This window comes from Conger conger, chromosome 1, assembly GCF_963514075.1.
Source record: "Conger conger chromosome 1, fConCon1.1, whole genome shotgun sequence".
NCBI lineage: Eukaryota > Metazoa > Chordata > Actinopteri > Anguilliformes > Congridae > Conger > Conger conger.
Genome location: NC_083760.1, coordinates 50822098 through 50842843, shown reverse-complemented (window position 1 = coordinate 50842843; position 20746 = coordinate 50822098). Strand labels below are relative to the sequence as shown.

General features: G+C 41.5%; 1 protein-coding gene across 4 annotated transcripts in view; it reads right to left on the bottom strand.

Moving 5' to 3' along the window:
- The window catches only part of rims2a (regulating synaptic membrane exocytosis 2a), a 247373-nt gene that overhangs the window by 36075 nt on the left and 190552 nt on the right, over positions 1–20746 (bottom strand). Inside the window, exons 26-29 of one of the 4 annotated variants that reach the window (XM_061216000.1) lie at positions 19516–19548; positions 14579–14662; positions 13211–13224; positions 10693–10841 (exon numbers count right to left, since the gene is read on the bottom strand). The exons of the other annotated variants lie outside the window; for them this stretch is intronic. Of the exons in view, the coding sequence (XP_061071984.1) occupies positions 10693–10841; positions 13211–13224; positions 14579–14662; positions 19516–19548 (280 nt within the window). The remainder of the gene's footprint in view (positions 1–10692; positions 10842–13210; positions 13225–14578; positions 14663–19515; positions 19549–20746) is intronic. 4 annotated transcript variants of the gene reach the window in all.

The window sequence follows — 20746 nt, the reverse complement described above, 5'->3', positions numbered from 1 at the left end:
CAGTAGCCCAATATCTGCTGTGCAAGTACACTATGTTCTACACATAATTGAAGCAGATTTGTAATGCAGAAATTGACTTAAGTGAATCACTTTGGTGGTGTATTGTTTTGAAAGTTTGAGAAGATTAAGAATGCTGGTAAAAAAGGGAATTGCATTTGCATGTTCATATAGGGGCTAGCAGCATATTTTTGACCAAACAAAATACAGTCTGGTGCCAGTGTTAGAATGGAGAGACATATAACAATCTTATATCTACAATCTATTTTTCAAGTACTAGGTAAATCTGTTATGCACTTGATAGCCTACAAAGTTATTTCCAGTAGTTTTTATTCTCAGTCAGAATAAATGAACGTATTGCATGCATTGCTAGAACTCAAAATAAAAGCAATAAAATAATGCCAACTCATAATGAAAAATGCCTTGTGAATCAAAACAACTTTTGAAGGCCCTGTTACGGAATGTCTGGCTTTTGTACAGAGAAAATAAGAGGAACAAGCATTTTAATCAGCTAATGCGCACTGACAGCTTTGGCGCACTATTCAAGGTTTTTTTTTTTTTTTTACAGCATTTTTACATTAAAGTCTACATCTGCAATTGAGAATGAGCCAATAGTTTTGTAGTTTTGTAATTCAGCCATGAAAATCAAGGATTTCAGTTAAATAAATGTGAGTGATAGCTATCAACTTGGTAACCAAAAAACATCTAAATGTGGTCTCAGAAATTGTCAAATAATTACCCAAAAACTAACAAACCTTTTTCCTTCATAATCTTTAACAGATTATAAAGCCTCTCAATTGAGCTGGCATTTTAACAAGATATTACATAGAACTGTGCTCCAGCATAGGGGGGGGGGGGAATAAAATGTATTTGTACAAACATGTCAATCACATTACTGTGATTCAGCTTTTCAAAGGTTAAATAAAAATCTATTTCTGTAACGGACATGTTGGGCTGTCAGTTGCCCATAAACACAGCATGACAACCTTTAGCTGAACCACCCTCCCACGCATCAGTGCAAGCTAGTGTCAAATATAACAACAAGCCATATACCAGAGCCACTCTGCATACAGGGCTTTAAACAAACAAAATTAAATGTGTGAATACTGTTCACACTTCCAAATTCCAGTGATAATATTTTATTGAATAAGTGAGGACACAAGAGCGATAGTCATTGAAACTCAATAAACATTGTAATGTTTAATCATTCTTTCAGCTCCCGCATGGGGAAAGTCAGACTGCTTCATATTACATACTGTGTAGGCACAGTATATCAGTTGTCCTAGTGCTCCACATGACATTCAAACATTAAATCTAATGAATGTTGCTGTTTTATTCCTCTCAAATAACCGCAGTGCAAATGTAGCCCTGTCATTTCAACAAACGTATAATGCATTAGACATAACATGACTACATTTCAACATTAGCATGTTTAAATATAGTCATGTCAAACTCATTAACATGTGAAGAACAAGGAGAACTTCCCTGAAGCAGAAGTTCCTGATTGCAGTAGTTGAAACTCAAAGTGGGATGTGAAAGAAAAATGTATTTGCTCATTACATACATAGACCCTGGGCTGGGGTAAACCGCGCCTTGTTCATTTCACTGTAAGAGATGCATCCTAATGCATATAATACAAACAATATTTTAATAAGGAAAATGCTGACCAGCGCTAATCAATATTTAAGAAAGCCATTAAAAGATAAGAACACTAATCAGGGCAAAAGTTTGGTCCAAATATTCGTTTTTACGCGGCACAGGTTAAGCACTTGCCTGAGAGTACTTACTGGGGTAGAAGCCAGCTGATCTGACCACCTTTGGAGTCAGAAGCCAAAAAGACCTGGCCCCCAGCCGAATGTCTGGCCAGAGTCAGTCAGAACTAACAGCCCACTGCCCAGGATTAGAGCAACGCGTGAGACCGCTATGTTTAAATGAATACAACCCCCACATTCGATACGACAATGAGAAAGTGTTATGACTCACTAGCGGCCTTGCTATCCCTCTAGTCTGAGGATGAAGCTGGAGAACATGGCATGGGCTTCTCTATAAATGAGCCTGGAACAGAGACTTGGCCAGCTCTCCGGGGACTTGAACAGGACTGTACAATGTGTTCCTTTGGATTCACACATTCTAATTCTTTATTGTTATTTAAGGAATGATGTTCCTTCAGCAAGGAAATTCTGCATGATGTTGTACAGTATAAATGGTTTAATTGAATTTGCAGCCATGACATATGAAGCATTTACATGCTATTCAGACATTGGGTGCATGTGTGCAAAAACACGCTATTAGCTTTAATTTGATCAACTTCTAGCCTGAACTTTGAACTGAAAAGAAATGCAAGTGTGAAATGGCATTGGTGAAGATGAAGATAAAACTGGCTCTAACACTTATTGTTTTTATTATTCATTATTTTTGACTCAAAGTTTAGGATAAACATTGACTGAATCCTAACCTTAGTCAGAGGTGACTGAAGACATTACCCTATGTAGCATGCAATGCTCCAAAATTAAGTTCAACTGACTTTTACTTCTCAGCATTTTGAGAACTTTTTCAAAACAAGATTTGAATGGGTACTTGCTAGTTGGTCACAGTATACTTCATGCAAGTAGAACTGCAGCTACAGTATATCATGTGAATCTGGAATACCTGCAAATATGAGTAAATTACTATTTTCCACACAGTAGGACTACTAGCTTGAGCCAACCAGTGGAGAGCCACATCTCTTGTAACCTGGGGATAATGCAGGTAAAGTCTACAATAAATATGACCAAGTTGAAGTCAGCGAATGATAAGCCAAGCCTTGAATCTGCTTAAGCCATATTATTCTTTCGAATGTGAAGCTCAGACTGTGACAGGAGTGCTATCTGCATTTCTCTGCCAAAGACGATGATGAAGAAAAGACTATCTCTCCCACTCCGCAGCATATTAATCCTGCGACTTGGGTGCTTTGGCTCAGAGGAATGCAAGCTGTGCAGAGTTAGGAAGTTTAGTTTCCACGGCAACTGTGCCCTCCGTTATGAGTTCTTCTGAGCATATTGTCCTGTCTCACACTGGGCCTCCTCAGCCTCCTTCAGTCAGATTTCTGGGCACAGGCATCAGTGTTTATCGCTGCGCCTGTCTGTAAATGTCGCTGTTGCCTCATGCAAACTGGAGGCTGTCGAGAAACTAGGCTTAAAGGAATACACCAACATTTTTGGAAATATAGCTTTTTTCAGATGAGACGTTTGATTTAATTTTCACCTTTGCGCTTTCACTTTGACGGAGGTAGGCTACTGACTCCTATAGCCTTTCAACGAGTCTGCTAAGCTAACATGTTATGCTAACATGTAAACTGAGCCAGTGAATGCAGAAAGGTAAAAATGAGGTAAGTCCCAAAGGTACATTTCCCAAAATGTTGGTGTATTCCTTTAAAGGCAACCATTTTCCTGCTTTTATACTGAATATTTTTCCATTGCTTAGAGTCATAAGACATTGCTGTTTTTTGGTGAAGAATATGTGCACTGAAATGATGCAAGTCACCCAACCATTCAAGTACAAAAAGATAAACAGAGCATGTCTGCACTCACATGACCTCAATAAAACAAGCTGTTTTTTCTGCAGATCAGTGATCGATCCTATCAAAGCTGCTGTCACCAAACATGAGGGCTTCCTCCAGTCATCCAAAAAGCACCAATGGTGAATTCACAAAGATGGCCACTATTAACTCACCGTGACGGATACCCTGAAGGTTAAAACCACTAGCACAGCAGTGAATTGAACTACATGTATAACTTCACTCAGAACAAGTGTTAATATGATTGACTATGATATATGTATCTCATCTCATGCCACTTAATTTCAATCCCAAATGAACAGATAAAAAAGGGGGAGGCCTTCATGGAACTAAATAGTGGCCTACATATGCTCAATAGTTAGGTGCACAGTACATGGACCATGCCCAGCCTGATACTCTGATATAACAAACTTGTAAGTCCACCCAATAGTGATCCACGGATCAAACCTGCGGTTTGTCCACAGATCGAGTGGGTCGGATCACAAAAAAATTGCATTCTGATTATTTGCTGATGAGTGGCCGATGGGTGGGAAATAATAATAATAAATATTAGAGCTATTTTAGAGCAAATAAATATATTCATTCTTGAAGCTTCCTTTGTTGTCTGGCATGCATTAGTAGCCAGCGTTGGGGAGAAGCGGAACTACATATAACGGAGATACTAGCTTCACTACATTTCCCAGTAAGCAGTGTGTGGTAGCTCAACCAATCAATTACCTTTCCAGAAGTTGAATTATTTTCTTAAGCAAGTAGCGGGATGGCATTGACAAAAACATGGATAGGTCTGCGCAACTCTCAATTTTGCATGTAGAACATTGTCTGAGCTCTCAGGCTATTTGCCGTGAGGTCTGATAGAATCAATGTATGCAGTGAGGGCTTTTTGCCTGAATTGTTTTCCCTCAGCAGTGTGATCAGTAGTGATCAGTCCTTAGACCAAATAATTTTATGGATGAAGAGTACCGGAATAGATGAGTATGAGTATGAGAATCTATGTTTGAGGAATCTATGTTTGAGTACGAGTATGAGTATCTATGTTTGAGTACGAGTATGAGTATCTATGTTTGAGTACGAGTATGAGTATCTATGTTAAGGCTTGGTCTATGAAGTTATTCGTGTGAGTGCTTCAGCAATAGGCTACCTGTTCCCCAGCATACTTAGTAAAAAATGTTCTGTCTAGATTTCTACATGCTACTTCTCCTAGTGCTTTTAAGCTAGACATGCCATTCCAATGATATAATATGCAACTTGCCTCTGAGTAATTGCTTGTATAAAGCTTTCAATTTGTCCACATGGTGGTGACTTAAGATTAACATTTTGAAAGTTCACATCCCTCACCCTGTCACACTATTTTGTATGTAGGCTTCTCTCCTCACAAGGAACACATATGCTTTAATTAGCCATAAGCTCTGCCCACTTAGATTTTGTACCATCTAACATGGTGTGCAGCATCTGTGGACCAAAATCTGCATGCCATATGATTTCCCAAAATTTTGCTTAAACAACAAGGCTGCTTACGGTGACATGTGCGACACCAGCAATTATATGCAAATAGTTTGTGTAATAACGTCACGGCTGTTTCTGACAGAGGCGTATGATTAGTTTCATAGTAAAGCAGAGATTAATTTTGAGTAGTCTGCATTTCACATTCAATGTTTTCATTTTTTCTGGATGTTTGGAAGTGGTAAACAAAGGTGCAATTTGTATTGGCACTATTTGATAGTCTACAAAATCCCATTATGCTTTTATGGTCATGAGGTTACACTGATTTTTTTAAAGATGCTTGAACTCTAATCTGGTGGCAGCTAAACAACTGCTGAAGCAACCACACTAAAGTTTATTCATAAACTCTACATTCTACTTTAGTAATGTAAGGCACCTTCTGTTAGCATTTTACTAAATAAACTGAGTTATTTGGGTAGCTTGATTCACAGTGCAGTTTGTCACGTTTCATGTTTGTCATGTCATGTTTTATGTTTAGTTATTGTCTTGGTTATGTTATTGTCATGTCACGTATTATGTTAGTCTAGTCTCACCACATTTTTATGTTTCATGTCATGTTATGTTTCAGGTTTAGTTGTTACGATTGAAATGTTTGTCTTGCCATGTCATGTTATATAGTTTATTGTCATTGTTTTGCAAACTGGTAATGTCACAATTTATGTTCCATGTTACGTTGTACTGTTCATTGATTTAGCATACACTTTTTCGTGTCTCCCTGCAAACCTTGCATTCCTGCTTTTTCTCTCTCCCTTTCTGTCACTCACACCCTAATTGTTTCAATTTCCCTTGTCTATTTACTAACCTACTAATGCTAGATCAGGATTGGGTAATACTAACATTCTAATCATGTGTTCATGTTACTGCCTTCTCCCTCGGTACTGTGCTTTGGTTTTCTGGCTGGATATTTACGTGTATGAACATTGCTTGTTTTTGACTAAGCTCTCTGGATATTCCCCAAATAAAGCCCTGACGGGACTTTACTACACTACTGTTTCTGAGTCGTGCATTTTGGGTCCAAACCCCCCACGCACCCGGCTCAGTTTAGGCTCAGTGCAGTTAATTGACTATATTAGGTTTTAACTTGGTAATTGATGAGGTTGTGTAATATGATCGATAAAAACATGAACGAGCAAGTGTCTGGTAAGCTAACATTAAGTCAATCATTAGTAAAATGGAACAATGTAAATTCATAAGAATTCATCTTGAACATTTCTCCACTGAAATCAACTTGAAAACAGTGTGCAGCTAAATTAACTGTTATATTTAAAGAGTGTCTAAACGTAAAAAATGTAGTGTTAGCTAACGGTCTTATTTGGTGGCATGGCCCATAGGTCACATAACGTTTTTCATGAATAGCTTCAACATAGACCAAGTTAACTACTTTATTTTGTTAAGTAGCTTTGGTTTAGTGAACCATTTTTCACTTTATTCAGAGTAGGTTCCCCATACAATCATTAGGCTAATCTGATGGCATCAGAGCTGATCCTCACATTACTACTGCCCAACTTCTAAGGAAGTGTGGTGGTTGCCAATAATTGTGAAATGTTTTTCAGGGAAATATTTTTTTATTTGTAAATAAGCTTTTAGTTGATTCCACTGAATCATTAATAAAGCACACTACTGTACTTTACACATTTTGGAAAATTAAGCTCATTAATAATTGTATTATTTTTTACTTTACTGTATTTTTGTGCATATTTATCAAGGGTGCTGATAATTCTGGAGCTCACTGTATTTGAATCCAGAACAATTACATATTTGACCCAGGTTGGAGTGAATGGCCTTTGAGTTTACATGCTAATGGAGTGGACACTAAAGATTGCTTTTAATAGTCAACCCAATTGAAAAGTTGCATAGTAAAAACGGAGCTGTACTGTTTCATGGACGCATGTGGCATGAGGGGAGACTTTGTTGTTGATATACCATGTAAAAGTACTCTGCATCTTGTTCACTGCAATTGTCTCCTTTCTGTATATTGTATATAGTATCCATCCATCCATCCATTATCTGAACCCGCTTATCCTGAACAGGGTCGCAGGGGGGCTGGAGCCTATCCCAGCATACATTGGGCGAAAGGCAGGAATACACCCTGGACAGGTCGCCAGTCCATCGCAGGGCACACACACCATTCACTCACACACCCATACCTACGGGCAATTTAGACTCTCCAATCAGCCTAACGTGCATGTTTTTGGACTGTGGGAGGAAACCGGAGTACCCGGAGGAAACCCACGCAGACACGGGGAGAACATGCAAACTCCGCACAGAGAGGCCCCGGCCGACGGGGATTCGAACCCAGGACCTCCTTGCTGTGAGGGGGCAGTGCTACCCACTGCACCATCCGTGCCGCCTTGTATATAGTATGTTTAATTAAATTAAGTTTCATTCCTTCAGCAGTTACCCAATTAATTCCACATCATTTTACATTTTGAGTCACTGCCATTTGTCAATTCTCTGCCTGAAGACTGAGAAAAGGAATAGTTAGTAGTGAAGCTACTAATGAAGCCACACGATTAGTCCACAAAGCACAGGAAATGGATATGACACATCCTGCCATCTCATTCTCCTCAATGTTCCAAGTTTGAATATATACTCACTGAGCACTTTATTAGGAACAGTCTTCTCAATGAGGGAGGTCAGAGGAGAATGTCAAGACTGGTCCATTTTGAAATGTTAGTGTCAAAAAGCAGTGAGTGCAGTTTTGTCAGATTTTCACATTCATAATGCAAAGCTCCCACTCCCCAATATATTTGAGTTCTGTCACATTCCTGTCATGAACCAGTCTGGCCATTCTTCGCTAACTCCCCTCATTAACAAGATGTTTTTTCCCCCACAGAACTGCTTCTCACTGGATTTTTGCTTGTTTTTCGAGTCATTCTCTGTCAATTCTATAGAAACTGACGTGCGTAAATATCCCAGGAGATCAACAGCTTCTGAGATACTCAAACCACCCCGCCTGGCACCAACAATCATTCCACGGCCACAGCCATTTCTCCCCCATTTTTTAAAATCAGACAGAACTCCAAAAAACACACACGCTTGACTGGCTATTTCATAAGAAATACAGAAAGGCCTATGACAGGCGTGGTCCAAAAATAGAAGGCACTTGGAACAATAATATTATCATGACAAAGCCAGAGTTAGAGAGAGGACACAAGCAGGGTTTTGGGAGACACATTAACACTACACTGTTTGCAAGGGACAGTCTTTCATTTTATATTTATTCATTTTTATCTATCATTTATATAGCCAGGATAAATAAAACCCTACAGAGATATATTTTTAGCAAGGGAGGCGAGAACCCATGACATTGTTTTATTTAATAAACCATTTGTCAATGTGTGCACACCGTATGTCGAATACATAGCCCACCCTGAGAGATAAGCATTGTGGGTGGTTTGGAACTCTGAAATATTTATGCTGTAACTGAGAGTGAAGTCTCTCAGTTTCAGCAAAAACCTATTTCAATTTAAACCATTTACTGCATGATTTTCATTCTTTCACTATCTTTCATTTTGTAGCCATAAACATTTTTGAAAGTTTGTAGCCAATAAGCAAGCAAGGCCTAAGTAGGATCTCACCAGATCAGTCATTGTTATCTACATCATATTAACAAAAATAAATAAAACGCAGCATAACAATAACCATAACAATAAATAATAAGTCTGATATTGCCGTAAGCAAAAAAAAAAAAAGCGAATGTATTGCTTTCTCGAAAATGAAAATGAAGAATATATTTGTGTCGACTACAGATAAACTGTAAAACTGCTGACCAAAAAAAGCAGGAGGTAGAACGATGCAGGACCTGGCTGTGAGTTCAACTAGGGATTATGCCATCCGTATCCTAGCCGGAGCCACATCAGCGAGGGGACACTGCAAGGGAAACAGCAGTGTGCTGACAAGCTTAAAGAAAAGTGCCTCAGGCAGGGCTGATCAATAAACACATTCATCAATGTGTCAAGCAGCACATTAAAACGAATGTGTTGTGCAAGTGCGTACTGTCATCGCGATGCTACTTCCTTAGCGGCACGCTGAACGTGTTGATTTCAGACAACCCCAACGCGCGGTTATAGAGGGAGACGGGTATTTCCAGGGTTTATCAATGGAAGCTGGGACTTATTTCTGTTTAATGCACGCTGTTTTTTTATTACTGATTACAGCAAGGAGAATGTATTGCATGTATTGTTTAATAAGGAGCTTTTAAAGATGTAATTGATTTTGCTATTTCCAAGTTCATCTTAGGTTGACTGCTCATTCTGTAAGTCTGAGGTCATATGTGTCCAACTAACTTTTAAGCACTAAAAAACAATCTGAAGTCCATTATTTTATCAGTAATGATAGTGACAAACCAATGAATACATTATTTATCACATGTCTTAGGTTTAATTACTTTCTTATTTCCAAGATCTATACTTGTCTGAAATGGTCTTATCATATATCATTTTTATTGTGAATCTTTACTGGCTTTTCATCTTTCTGTCCGCTGAAAACTATATTAACATACACTCACACTAAACACTAAAGTGTGAATGTACTTAAACATTGGTGTAATGTCCTGTTTGTACATTTATAAATGTGTCAGTAATACATATGTACCCAGTAAATCAGTGTACTAGAGCTTATTTTGCTTAAGGTAAAGTTATACTTATGGAACTAAAAAAACAGGTCCAGGACGAATTGGAATATACTCGGGTATCTACTAAGTTTGTACATCTGTTATGTTGAAATTCTCAGTATAATGGGCATGCACTAGACTAAAGAATGGGACAAAATCAGGGAAGGATCTACACTATTTGATAGCGGAAGGAAATATGACATCGCTAGACCACCACACAACTAGTGCAGGGAAGTACTCCAGGGGGACTGCCTGGGTTTTTACCTGACGGTGTACTCTGAGAACCTTCTCTGCAATTTCCCATCGTCCACCTCCTCCTCTCGTTTGCTTTCTTCCTGCGTCTGCGCCCCCTGCCCACCCCCACCGTCCCCACTCTTCTCCTTTGCCCCCACTTCTTCTTCCACCACCTCACGTAAAATTTTGTCCAAAAGATCCTCCCCTTCCTGCGACTCCCCTTTCGATTGGCTGAAGCCGAACAATTGCGCAAATGTAGGAACGTGAAGCGGAAAAGGAAAAAGAAATCAAAGAAGACGATGAACAAAAAAACAAACAGGGAACAATGCAAAGATACGCAATTAAACATAAGTTAAAAATCATAATAAAACATTCACAACATAAGAAAAACAAGATCATAAAAGATTGGAACATAAAAACCATGAAAATTAGGTTCCCCTCTACTTGACCAATGTAATACACACCCAGTGACATTTCACATCCACGACCATCGTCACTGAACATCAAAGCACATTGCTAGTGATGCGCAAACCTCCATTTTTGGAAGTAAAGTTCAGACATTTGGCTCAATTCATGATAAGGCAGAACCAAACCTGAACTCACTTGACAGCAGGAAGTGACATCTCACTAAAAGGATGTTCTCTTCCTTATTTTGCGCCTGGTGGAGACATTTTCAAAGTGAAAAGGTCTGGACATGGCACCACACGTTGGGGAGAGTTAGCGGGTTTGCCCATCCCTGGGAATGACGCTGGAATGACGGTCTATAAGCCAGAGAGGGGCAGGGGCTGACCTGATTTTGCGGCTACCGCGCGGTCGCTCAGACTGGGCAGACGTGTAGCTGGTGCTGCTGAGCCGGGACGCACTGCTGGCCCTGGACACAGCGGACACGTCGCTCACGTCGCTGTCTGACGACTTGGTGGACAGGTTGTCCGAGCCTCGCTGGGCTTCCCTGGCTGGCCGCTATGCAGGCAAACACAGAACCTTATTTCAACGATGAACAGAAACACTTAACACACTTAAAATGACATTAGTGAGCAAAAGTTACTGCTACTGCACATTACATAAACAGTACTGTTCTTGGAACCAGACCTGGGTCAAATATGTAATTGTTTTGGATTCAAATACCACCCACCCTGCACCAAGCCAATTTAAAAACAAGCTGAAACAGAAGTTCATCTTCCGCAATATGATGTGTCCCTGGTGTGAAATCCAGCTATGACCAGCTTGAAATCACCAGCTACCAGCTGTTTGAACATATAGCTTGTGCTGGTCAAAGCATGTTGAGTATGGAGCTGGTCTGAACTGATCAACCACGGGTTTGCTTTTATTTAAGTATTTCAATTTTGAACGGTGGCAGTGCAGTTTAATGGCTAGGAGGAAGGGTCCTAGCCTGACTTGCTTCTGTAAATAACCAGCTGTCTGAATGGATTGCATGTAAAAGAAAGAAAGTGATCTGTGCACGTTACTCTGGATAAGTGTCTACAAAATGCCAAAATGTAATGCGAGTGATTTTGAGATTTTCATTTCATGCACTCGCGCCTCCTCAGATCTGATTGGCAGGTTTATCATTAAATTGTCCCCTGACTGACCTGTAGAGTGTTAGGAGAATGATAACCACATTCTCAGAATTATTCAAATTCTTGGTGAAAGTCGTGGTAACATAAATAAATAAGAGCTGAAATTACATGAAGAATGAGAATCACACGAAGACAGGTAAAAAAAAATGTCACTGTTAAACAGATGTCAAATATTGCGCATTCATCTAAATCGAAGGTAAGAGACTGGCTAACACTACTGGAGGCGGACTAAAAAAAGTGTGTTCAGAATTCAGATACAAACATACTGTCTCATGAATTCTCATTGGTGTAAACACATTTACCTGCAGGCCCTGGGATTGGTCTGAACGGCATAGCTATTTCAGAGCATTGTTTCCATAAACAGACATAAAACAGTACTGTGGGATGGCTGTATTCACACATCCAGTTCCAAGTCACAGCTGCAGCCAATTCCAAATTATTCCAAAAGCTACTATTATTTACACTCACTGAGAACTTTATTAGGAACACCGTGTACACCGACTTATTCATGCGATTATCTAATCATGTGGCAGCAGTACAGTGCAAAGTCATGCAGATACGGGTCAGGAGCTTCAGTTAATGTTCACATCAACCATCAGAATGGGGATAAAATGTGATCAAAATGACTTTGACCATGGAATGATTGTCGGTGGCAGACAGGGTGGTTTGAGTATCTCTGAAATCTCAGAAATCTCCTGGGATTTTCACAAAAACAAAAAACATCCAGTAAGCGGCAGTTCTGCAGGCAGGAATGGCCATGAGAACAGCCAGACTGGCCAAAGCTGACAGGAAGGTGACAGCAATGCAAATAACCACACATTACAACATCAGTACACAGAAGAATCATCTCTGAACACACAATGTGGCAAACCTCTAAGTGGATAGGCTACAGCAGCAGAAGTCTGAAAATAAACACCTAATAAAGTGCTCACTGAGTGTATTATCCCCCCTTTCCCAGAAGCATCATCCTTTGTGTAATCACATATTACAGTACATATTCTCAATAAAAATCAGTCACATCAGCACAGGTAAGTTCAGGTAAAGCTGTCAGAGGTTCTTTGAGGGCTTCTGCACCTGTTTGCCAAACAATATCTGATTATTTGCTGTCTGAATGTGGCTGGTAAACCAGCTAGCTGTTTTGAGTTCACTGGGTTGAAAAGCATGAGGTGGGTAACATCCTAAGCCTGACTGAGAATGTATAGTTCAGCTGCACGTTAAAGCCAAGCATTTTCCAAGTCTTATTACTGGAGCAGAGGTGGAAAAAAATAGATAACTTGCTTCTTTGGAGCGAGAGATTACATAGCAAAGGTCTTCCTGGCATTCTGAGAGCACTACGATTTCTGTAAACATATCAGTTTATTCTTCTACCGTTCAGATCGATATACAAACTGGCTGACAAACGACTTTTAACAACTTTTTAAACAACCGTAAACAACCGCTTCTCTGTTCCGAAGTGACGGTTTGCATAACATCTACTTAAAAGGAACACTGGGAAACCTGCTTTTTCTCAGATGTTCCACCCAGGCCGGCACACCAAAACCTTTTCACTTCCTAAATATGTTAGGCAACCTGCGGTCTGGATATCGTAAGCGAACGTCCATCTTGCGCAGTCGGTACAAGAGCACATTCCGTGTGTGACCTATGCAGCCAGTCAGATGACCCTTTTGAGCAATTGGTGGTTAGGTGTCTTGCTCAGGGACACTTCGACACACCCAGGGCGGGGGATGGAACTGGCAACCGTCCAACTGGCAGACAGCCATTGTTGTTGCTCCCAAGAGACTTATTTGAGTCCCAATTTTTAACATCTGCACATGGGAGCTACAGTAATGAGAGTTGGGTTGAACTGTTAACCTCTCCCATTTAATAATTTATGCCTTCAGCTTTATCGCAGTCATCTCTGGTTATCTGTGTGATTGCTGAGACAGGGGCTTCAGGGATGGGGGAGGGGAGGAGTTTGACAGTAATGTATGTGAGAGGGTATGGGGAGAGAGGGGATCTGAGTGGAGTTGTGGAAAATTCACTTTTGAATTCACAACACGAACACGTCTTAAAATATACGCTGACTTTAATAGATATTTATTAGACTTCTTTAAGAGACTTATTAAATCTTCTGCTGCTGTAGCCTATCCAATTAGAGGTTTGACGCGTTGCGTGTTCAGAGGTGTTCTTCTGCATATCACTGTTGTAATGTGTGTTTATTTGCATTACTGTCACCTTCCCGTCAGCTTCGACCAGTCTGGCCCTTCTCTGACCTCTCTCATTATTATTAACAAAGTGTTTCTTCCTGCAGAACTGTTGCTCACTGGATATTTTTAGTTTTTCGCACCATTCTCTATAAACTCTACAGACTGTTGTGTGTGAAAATCCCAGGAGATCAGCAGTTTCTGTGATACTGAAACCACTCTGTCTGGCAACAACAACTATTCCATGGTCAAAGTCACTTAGATCACATTTCTTCACCCATTTGACATTTGGTCTGAAAAACAGTTGATCACATCTGCATGCTTTTATGCATTTAGTTGCTGCCACATGATTAGATGATTAAACATTTACTTTAACAAGCTGGTGTACAGGTCTACCTAATAACGTGATCACTGAGCGTATATTGCATAAAATTTATTAAATTGTAATACGTTTGTATTGTCACACTGAACCATTTTTCCATTCACTTCCTGGAAAACGACTTGATGTCATTATATACCAGTGGGGGGTGTATGTTGATCAAATGATTGTCAATTTCCTGTTCACTTAAAAATCAATATCCTTTCACGTAGCAGTGTGTAGTCTCCCCCCCACCCCAGAGCTAGACTACGGCTCTGCTTCCCCCTCCTCAAGTCAAGTCGACTTCCAGCTCTTGAAAGAGTTTAATTTCACTTGTATATCCCTACTGAAACAACCCGCTCAAGCTATGTTGTGAAACAGCTGGATGCTGCCATTTCAAGCTGGTCAGAGCTGGATCTTACAGCAGGGACACGTCATATTGCAGACGCTAGTGCTGCTAGCTAGGTAGTACTGCTAGCTGTAGCTTCCATTTCAGCTTGTCTTTAAATTGGCTTGGTGCAGTGTGGGGGTCTCTAATGGGAGCAGAGAGGCATGCACTTGCCTTGGCGGGGTCCTGCTCCTGCCGGCCCTTATTCATCTTCAGCTTCATCATCCGTGTGCGCTCCTCCATGTCCATGGCACCTGCAGGAGGGGGGACGGGGAGAGGGGGCGGAGGTCAGAGGTCAGGAGCGGCTCTGACTCCCGACGGCTCCGCTAAACTGTGAGGTCTGATGGAGGCGCTGGGATGAGTCATGCGCTATGGCCTGAGCTGGCATTCTGGGCAGCTGCTAAATGCCATGTTAGCCCCTTATGGGCGGATGAGACCAGTGCGTTACATCTCCCTTAACAGACGGATGCGACCTGCACGTTACATCTCCCTTAACAGATGGATGTGACTTGCACATTACATCTCCCTTAACAGACAGATGTGACCTGTCCGCCAGATCTCCCTTAACAGGCAGATGTGACCTGCGCATTACATCTCCCTTAACAGACTGATGTGACGCCAGCTTTGTATTTAATCATATGACCGTTTTTCAAGACACATGACTGTATAAATGCATTGTGATTTATACCTTTCTGATATAGGCCTTTCTATGGGTTTTCTATAGGGCTCCTTATCGTTAAATGATGGGTAAAAACAATACCCCATAATGGGTTAAATAAATCGAAACAGCAATGGGCTCCGTCGACCGGCTATCGTTTAAAAAAAAGTTTTCCACTTTCTTTTCTTTACTCCAGCCTTCTCCCTTGCCTAGCACATCGTCCGCTTCCGAGCGTGCTGTTGCAGGTAGGCGAGACTATAGCGGTGCCTGCCCATTCAATCCGCGGCCAACGCTCTCAATTCCAATTAGCCCAACGCTAAAGAGCCGCAGGAATAATGATGCGGTGCGGGCTCAGTTCACCGGGGAGCGATCTGTCGGGCTAACGCTCACAGAGAGCGCCTAGCTCACCATAAAAAAGCAATGACCTCACAAAAGATTTGCTGCATCTGAGCTGCATTAAGACAGCTGATGAGCTGTCAGACCTCTGGCAGCGCTGAGAGAGAGAGGGAGTGGGAGAGAGAGTGGGTGTGTGTGTGAGAGGGCGGGGGAGAGAGTTTGTATGTGTGTTTGTGTGAGAGAGGGGGATCATTTGTGTGTGTTTGTGTGAGAGAGGGAGAGAGAGAGGGTGTGTGTGTGTGTGTGTGTGTGTGTGTGTGAGAGAGGGGGGGGGAGAGAGTTTGGGTGTGTGTTTGTGTGAGAGAGGGAGAGGGAGAAAGAGTGTGTGTGTGTTTGTGTGAGAGAGGGAGAGTGTGTGTGTGTGTGTGAGAGAGGGAGAGTGTGTGTGTGTGTTTGTGTGAGATTGGGAGAGGGAGAAAGAGTGTGTGTGTTTGTGTGAGAGAGGGAGAGTGTGTATGTGTGTTTGTGTGAGAGAGGGAGAGTGTGTGTGTGTGTTTGTGTGAGAGAGGGAGTGTGTGTGTGTATGTGTGTGTGTGTTCGTGTGAGAGAGGGAGAGTGTGTGTGTGTTTGTGTGAGAGAGGGAGTGTGTGTGTGTATGTGTGTGTGTGTTCGTGTGAGAGAGGAAGAGTGTGTGTGTGTTTGTGTGAGAGAGGGAGAGTGTGTGTGTGTGTTTGTGTGAGATTGGGAGAGGGAGAAAGAGTGTGTGTGTTTGTGTGAGAGAGGGAGAGTGTGTATGTGTGTTTGTGTGAGAGAGGGAGAGTGTGTGTGTGTGTGTTTGTGTGAGAGAAGGAGTGTGTGTGTGTATGTGTGTGTGTGTTCGTGTGAGAGAGGGAGAGTGTGTGTGTGTTTGTGTGAGAGAGAGTGTGTGTGTGTGTGTGCTTGTGTGAGAGGGAGAGGGAGAGAGAGAGCCTGCACACTCGCTTATTCAACCTTAATGATTTTAGAGGCCAAAATGCAGTCCCTTTTCATTTCTGCAAGGCCGTGGCCATAAATCCATCCAGCAGTCGCACCTATAGCTACTGAGCATTCCCTGAGGAGAGAGGCCGGTCCCCCTGCACGCACATTTCTTGCTAGCATAGGTCAGAATTAATGCCACGTGGTGCTACTGCAGAGCTACATCAGCAAGTTCTGAATTGTTGGTGTATCGAAGGACAAAGGAAGCTAGAGCGTAATGACCATAGGGCTTGATGAAGTAAATGTGCATAGAGTGGGAACGGAAGTCTTGGGAGACCAAACGATTCACAGCCCAGCACCAGACTGGTTATGGTTACGCAAAACAATGTGAATGTAGCACTGAAAATGTATGTACTAGTGTCCTGTAGAACTTCATATAGCGAATAAGACTGGAAGCTTATGTGGGGATGTTTCACAGAGGCCAAGCATGAACGACACTCAGTGTTAGCAAAAAGAATGAATAATGAGAAGGTGATATGGAAATGCAGATATCCTTTATCTTGCCCTCACAATAAATAAGTCCCAAAAAAGTCCACGTATAGAAATAATGAAATAACTGATGCTGGACCAAAATGTTTTATTTTTAAATGTGACCCTTGAAATTTTGCTTTTTATGAGTATTAGACTGGAATTCTATTGCTGTTAGCGCACACAGAGGCCAGGGTGAAATCAGGGACACATGCTTAACCCTCCTATTATGTTTGGGGTCAATTTGACCCCATTCAGTGTTTGACAGTTAACCTTTTATTCATCTTGATACTGTATGATTTTTTACATTTTCTATTTTGGTGGGATTAACTAGTAAGCTTGCAATAAACATAAAGCTATGTTTTCAGAAGTCCTGTACCAACTTTGCATGTGTCGAATTGGCTTATTTTGACCCTCTGTATCTGTATAAAATGCCAGAACCATTTTTATTTTTATCTCAGATTTTTTTGTGTGGATAATTCTGATGGCACGTTCCCATCACTTCCTGTAGCTCAGGCTCTAAAATTAGATGGTTCTCACTGATTTTCGACTGACTTAGTCTAGTCATTTCGGGGACAATAAAAGGCGACACTCCAAGTGTAAATTTGATTTTTACAATAATTTTGCATTTATTTAAACTGTTAGGTCAATTTGACCCCAAACATAAAAGCAGTCATAAACATAATAGGAGGGTTAAATGCAAGCGCTAGAGGCAAGCATGCGTTTTCTTCACAAACACAGCTTGGCGACTCGAGCGTCCGTCAAACTTATTTGACCGTCTGCTAGGTTTCTAGATGCTCAACTGAGCGGTCGTGTCTCACTAGCCAACACGCCTCAGCTGCAGGTTCAAGTACAACAACAGGGCGAACGAGAAGCACCATAACCAGGGGGTTAACGTGTCAGTTTTTTGGCATAGGCTCCGTGAGAACTGTCGGTAAAGACAGGGTCACAGTCCAGGCACTTCTCACGAGCCAACACACCTCAGTATTAGGTTCAAGTACAACAACAGGGTGTGATGTTCCATATCCGGTTTTTGGAACAGGCTCAAAGATAGGGCCACAGACCAGACTGCGCTAGAGATCCATACCTGCATCCCCGTTCTGCGGAATGGCCTCCTCCTTCTCTACTTTATACGTTTAAGATGGCGGAGAAAAGAAAACAGAAATAGGGAAGGGGGAAAAAAACGACAAATTATGAACGATTGAATGGACGAGTGAAGAACAGACATCAATAGTGAGATATTGAGAAAGGCATATGAGATGGGTCATGGGAAATTATAATAAAAATGGCAGTCACATTTGTCTGAAAGCCAACCCAACCCCTCACTCCACATCACAAAGCTTTAGACATCCACGAGCAGATGTCATCATATTGCAGCCTGGAGCTGCTCTAAATCCAACATACACTGGCTATAATTACTTAATATTCCATTACAATTCAAATCAAGTTCTTGGTATAATTAAACACTTGGGAAATAATTGTTATTATCTTCTGGAATTACGATCTTGAACAATTTTCAATTTCTCATTTTCAATTTTAGGGTGTTTTCATGGATAATTATTTTTAAATGAACCAAACTCAGTCCTTTTACCAAAAAGTGAACCAGCTGCAAATTAATTTTTTGGCGTTTACATTGTAAGCCATTTTGTTCTTTTGTTTTTGGCTGCTCAGAGGTCATTGCAGCTGCGCACAGTTAAGGTTTGGCTCGTATAGAAGTATTAAAATGTACAACAAAATGAAAAGCACACTGGGGCTGCTTTGTGTTCACAATGCACAAATGAAGGGGACTTCGAAAAGATCCACAAATGAACTGTGCTGAGACTACCTCCTGAAGTGGAGTGAGTTAATCTGGCTTGTTCACATATGCACAAAAAACGTTGAGTCATAGGTCCACACGAGAGACGGAAATGAACAAACTGTAAAAACACCCTTAAACTCCGGTTTTGAAGTAAACGGCAAAAGCCTTCGTGATATTTCACTTAAAACATAAACATAAAATACTAACCACTGTCTTGAAAGCAAGTCGTTCATACGAAAGCTAAAACAGATTTATGGATCTGCCAAATCCTTCTCAAACAGAAATAACGCCTACAATGGCTGTGTGAACAAGAACAGCTACTTTCAATGCCATTTTAAATATGTTTTCTAAATAAGAATAGTCACACATTCAAATCATTTTTTGAAGGATCCTTTCTTTATTATCAGTGCCATTCTGGTGAAAGACACAAAGTACACAGCAGACACAAAAGCTTTTCGAACCTTGATTGAATACATTCATTCTAGCCTAGATTTGGCTGTTTCTATTATCTCAATTGTGAGCAGGCTGGACAAACCGAGGTGGACGTAAAAGTCTTGGGAGATGTTCGGATGATTTTGTTTTGAATGACGTCTACGTTGCCATGCGTTTGAATGACACGTACACATGTGCCCGCGGGCCTTGGGAGTGTGTACGTGTGCACACGCATGCACCAGCGTGACAAAACCGGGCATGGCCAGAGCGTCTCTCGGGAAGCCATGGGTACTGACAGCAGAGCTGGAATGGGGGATGGCCGACAGGAAGAAGAAGGAGAAGAGGAGGAGAACAGAGGAAGAAGACCACGTAGAAGAAGGAAATAAGAAGGAAGGACAGACCTGAGCTCGTCCGGCGGGGTGAGTCCGTGTCTTCTTGGGTCACACCACAAAATGGACAGACAAACACAAAGGAGATGGATGTGAGCGGATGTTTGCAGTGTGGGGGGGGGAGGGGGTGACGGAGAGGGAGACGGGGGGGGGGGAGGCCCAGAAGGCAGCAGCACGGAATGGGGGGGTGATATTACCGACAACAGAAAGCAAAACGAAAGAAAGCAGAACACCACAAAACAGAACATACAGTTCACAATGACACACCAACAGAGAGCGAGGGATAGAGATAGAGGGATAGGGAGAGAGAAAGAGAGAGAGAGAGAGAGAGAGAGAGGCAGGGCAGAGACTGTAGGAGAGCTTCTCAAATTATCAGAGGTGGTACAGTAAACGGACAAGGACATTTCTGTGGTCTACAGAGGAAACAGAGCTGAAAGGTCAAAGGGAAGTTAAAGGGAGAACATGCACCGGGAACCAGACGCACAACCTACAGACCTAAAGGGAAGGAAGAGGGGTGAAAAACTGTGGGGGAAAAACAGCCTGTAACATCAAAAGAATAAACATGTAGCAATAAGTATGAAATTAATAAGGAAATAAAGTGAAAGCGCTCAAAGTTCTTGAAACTCCAAACAATGGGAAAAGAAGGCGGCAAATTTCTTGTTTTATTTCTTGTTTTTTTTATCCACGCGTTATCCAACTGGTAAAGTGTGCCTTGCATAAGAAATTAGGTCAACCTGCAATCTTCATTTGCCTCCAATTAGACAACTGCCTCCTCCGCAGACCGTGGTGTCGTCATAGGAACAGAAACTGCCGAGTTCTTTCTTTTCTTGGCGATCGGCTGTGCATTCATCTCAGCGTCATTTATCACGCGCAGCGCCGCGCGTTTGATCTTTCCAGTTAGGCGTCTCCCTGCTCATCTGTGCTCTCAGAGATGAGATAATTCCATGAAGACCCCATCAGTGTAAGTTCTGAGGGCCCTTAATTAGACGCAGATATGCCCTCTTCACGTACTCCTTGCTCCGCCCCCGGTTTGTAGCGCTGTCCTCTCTGCGAATCGTCGAGCCCACTGATTGCTCATGACAGATTCAAAATGGCCGCCATGCAAAATTAAGCCCAGATTTAGCATCGTTGAAGCCTGTTTCATTTAAATCATTCACTGTTCCATGAATACAATGAAAGATAAACCAGCTGCCTTGTACTTTAGGATAATTTTTTTTTTTTTATATAGAAATAAATGATAAAG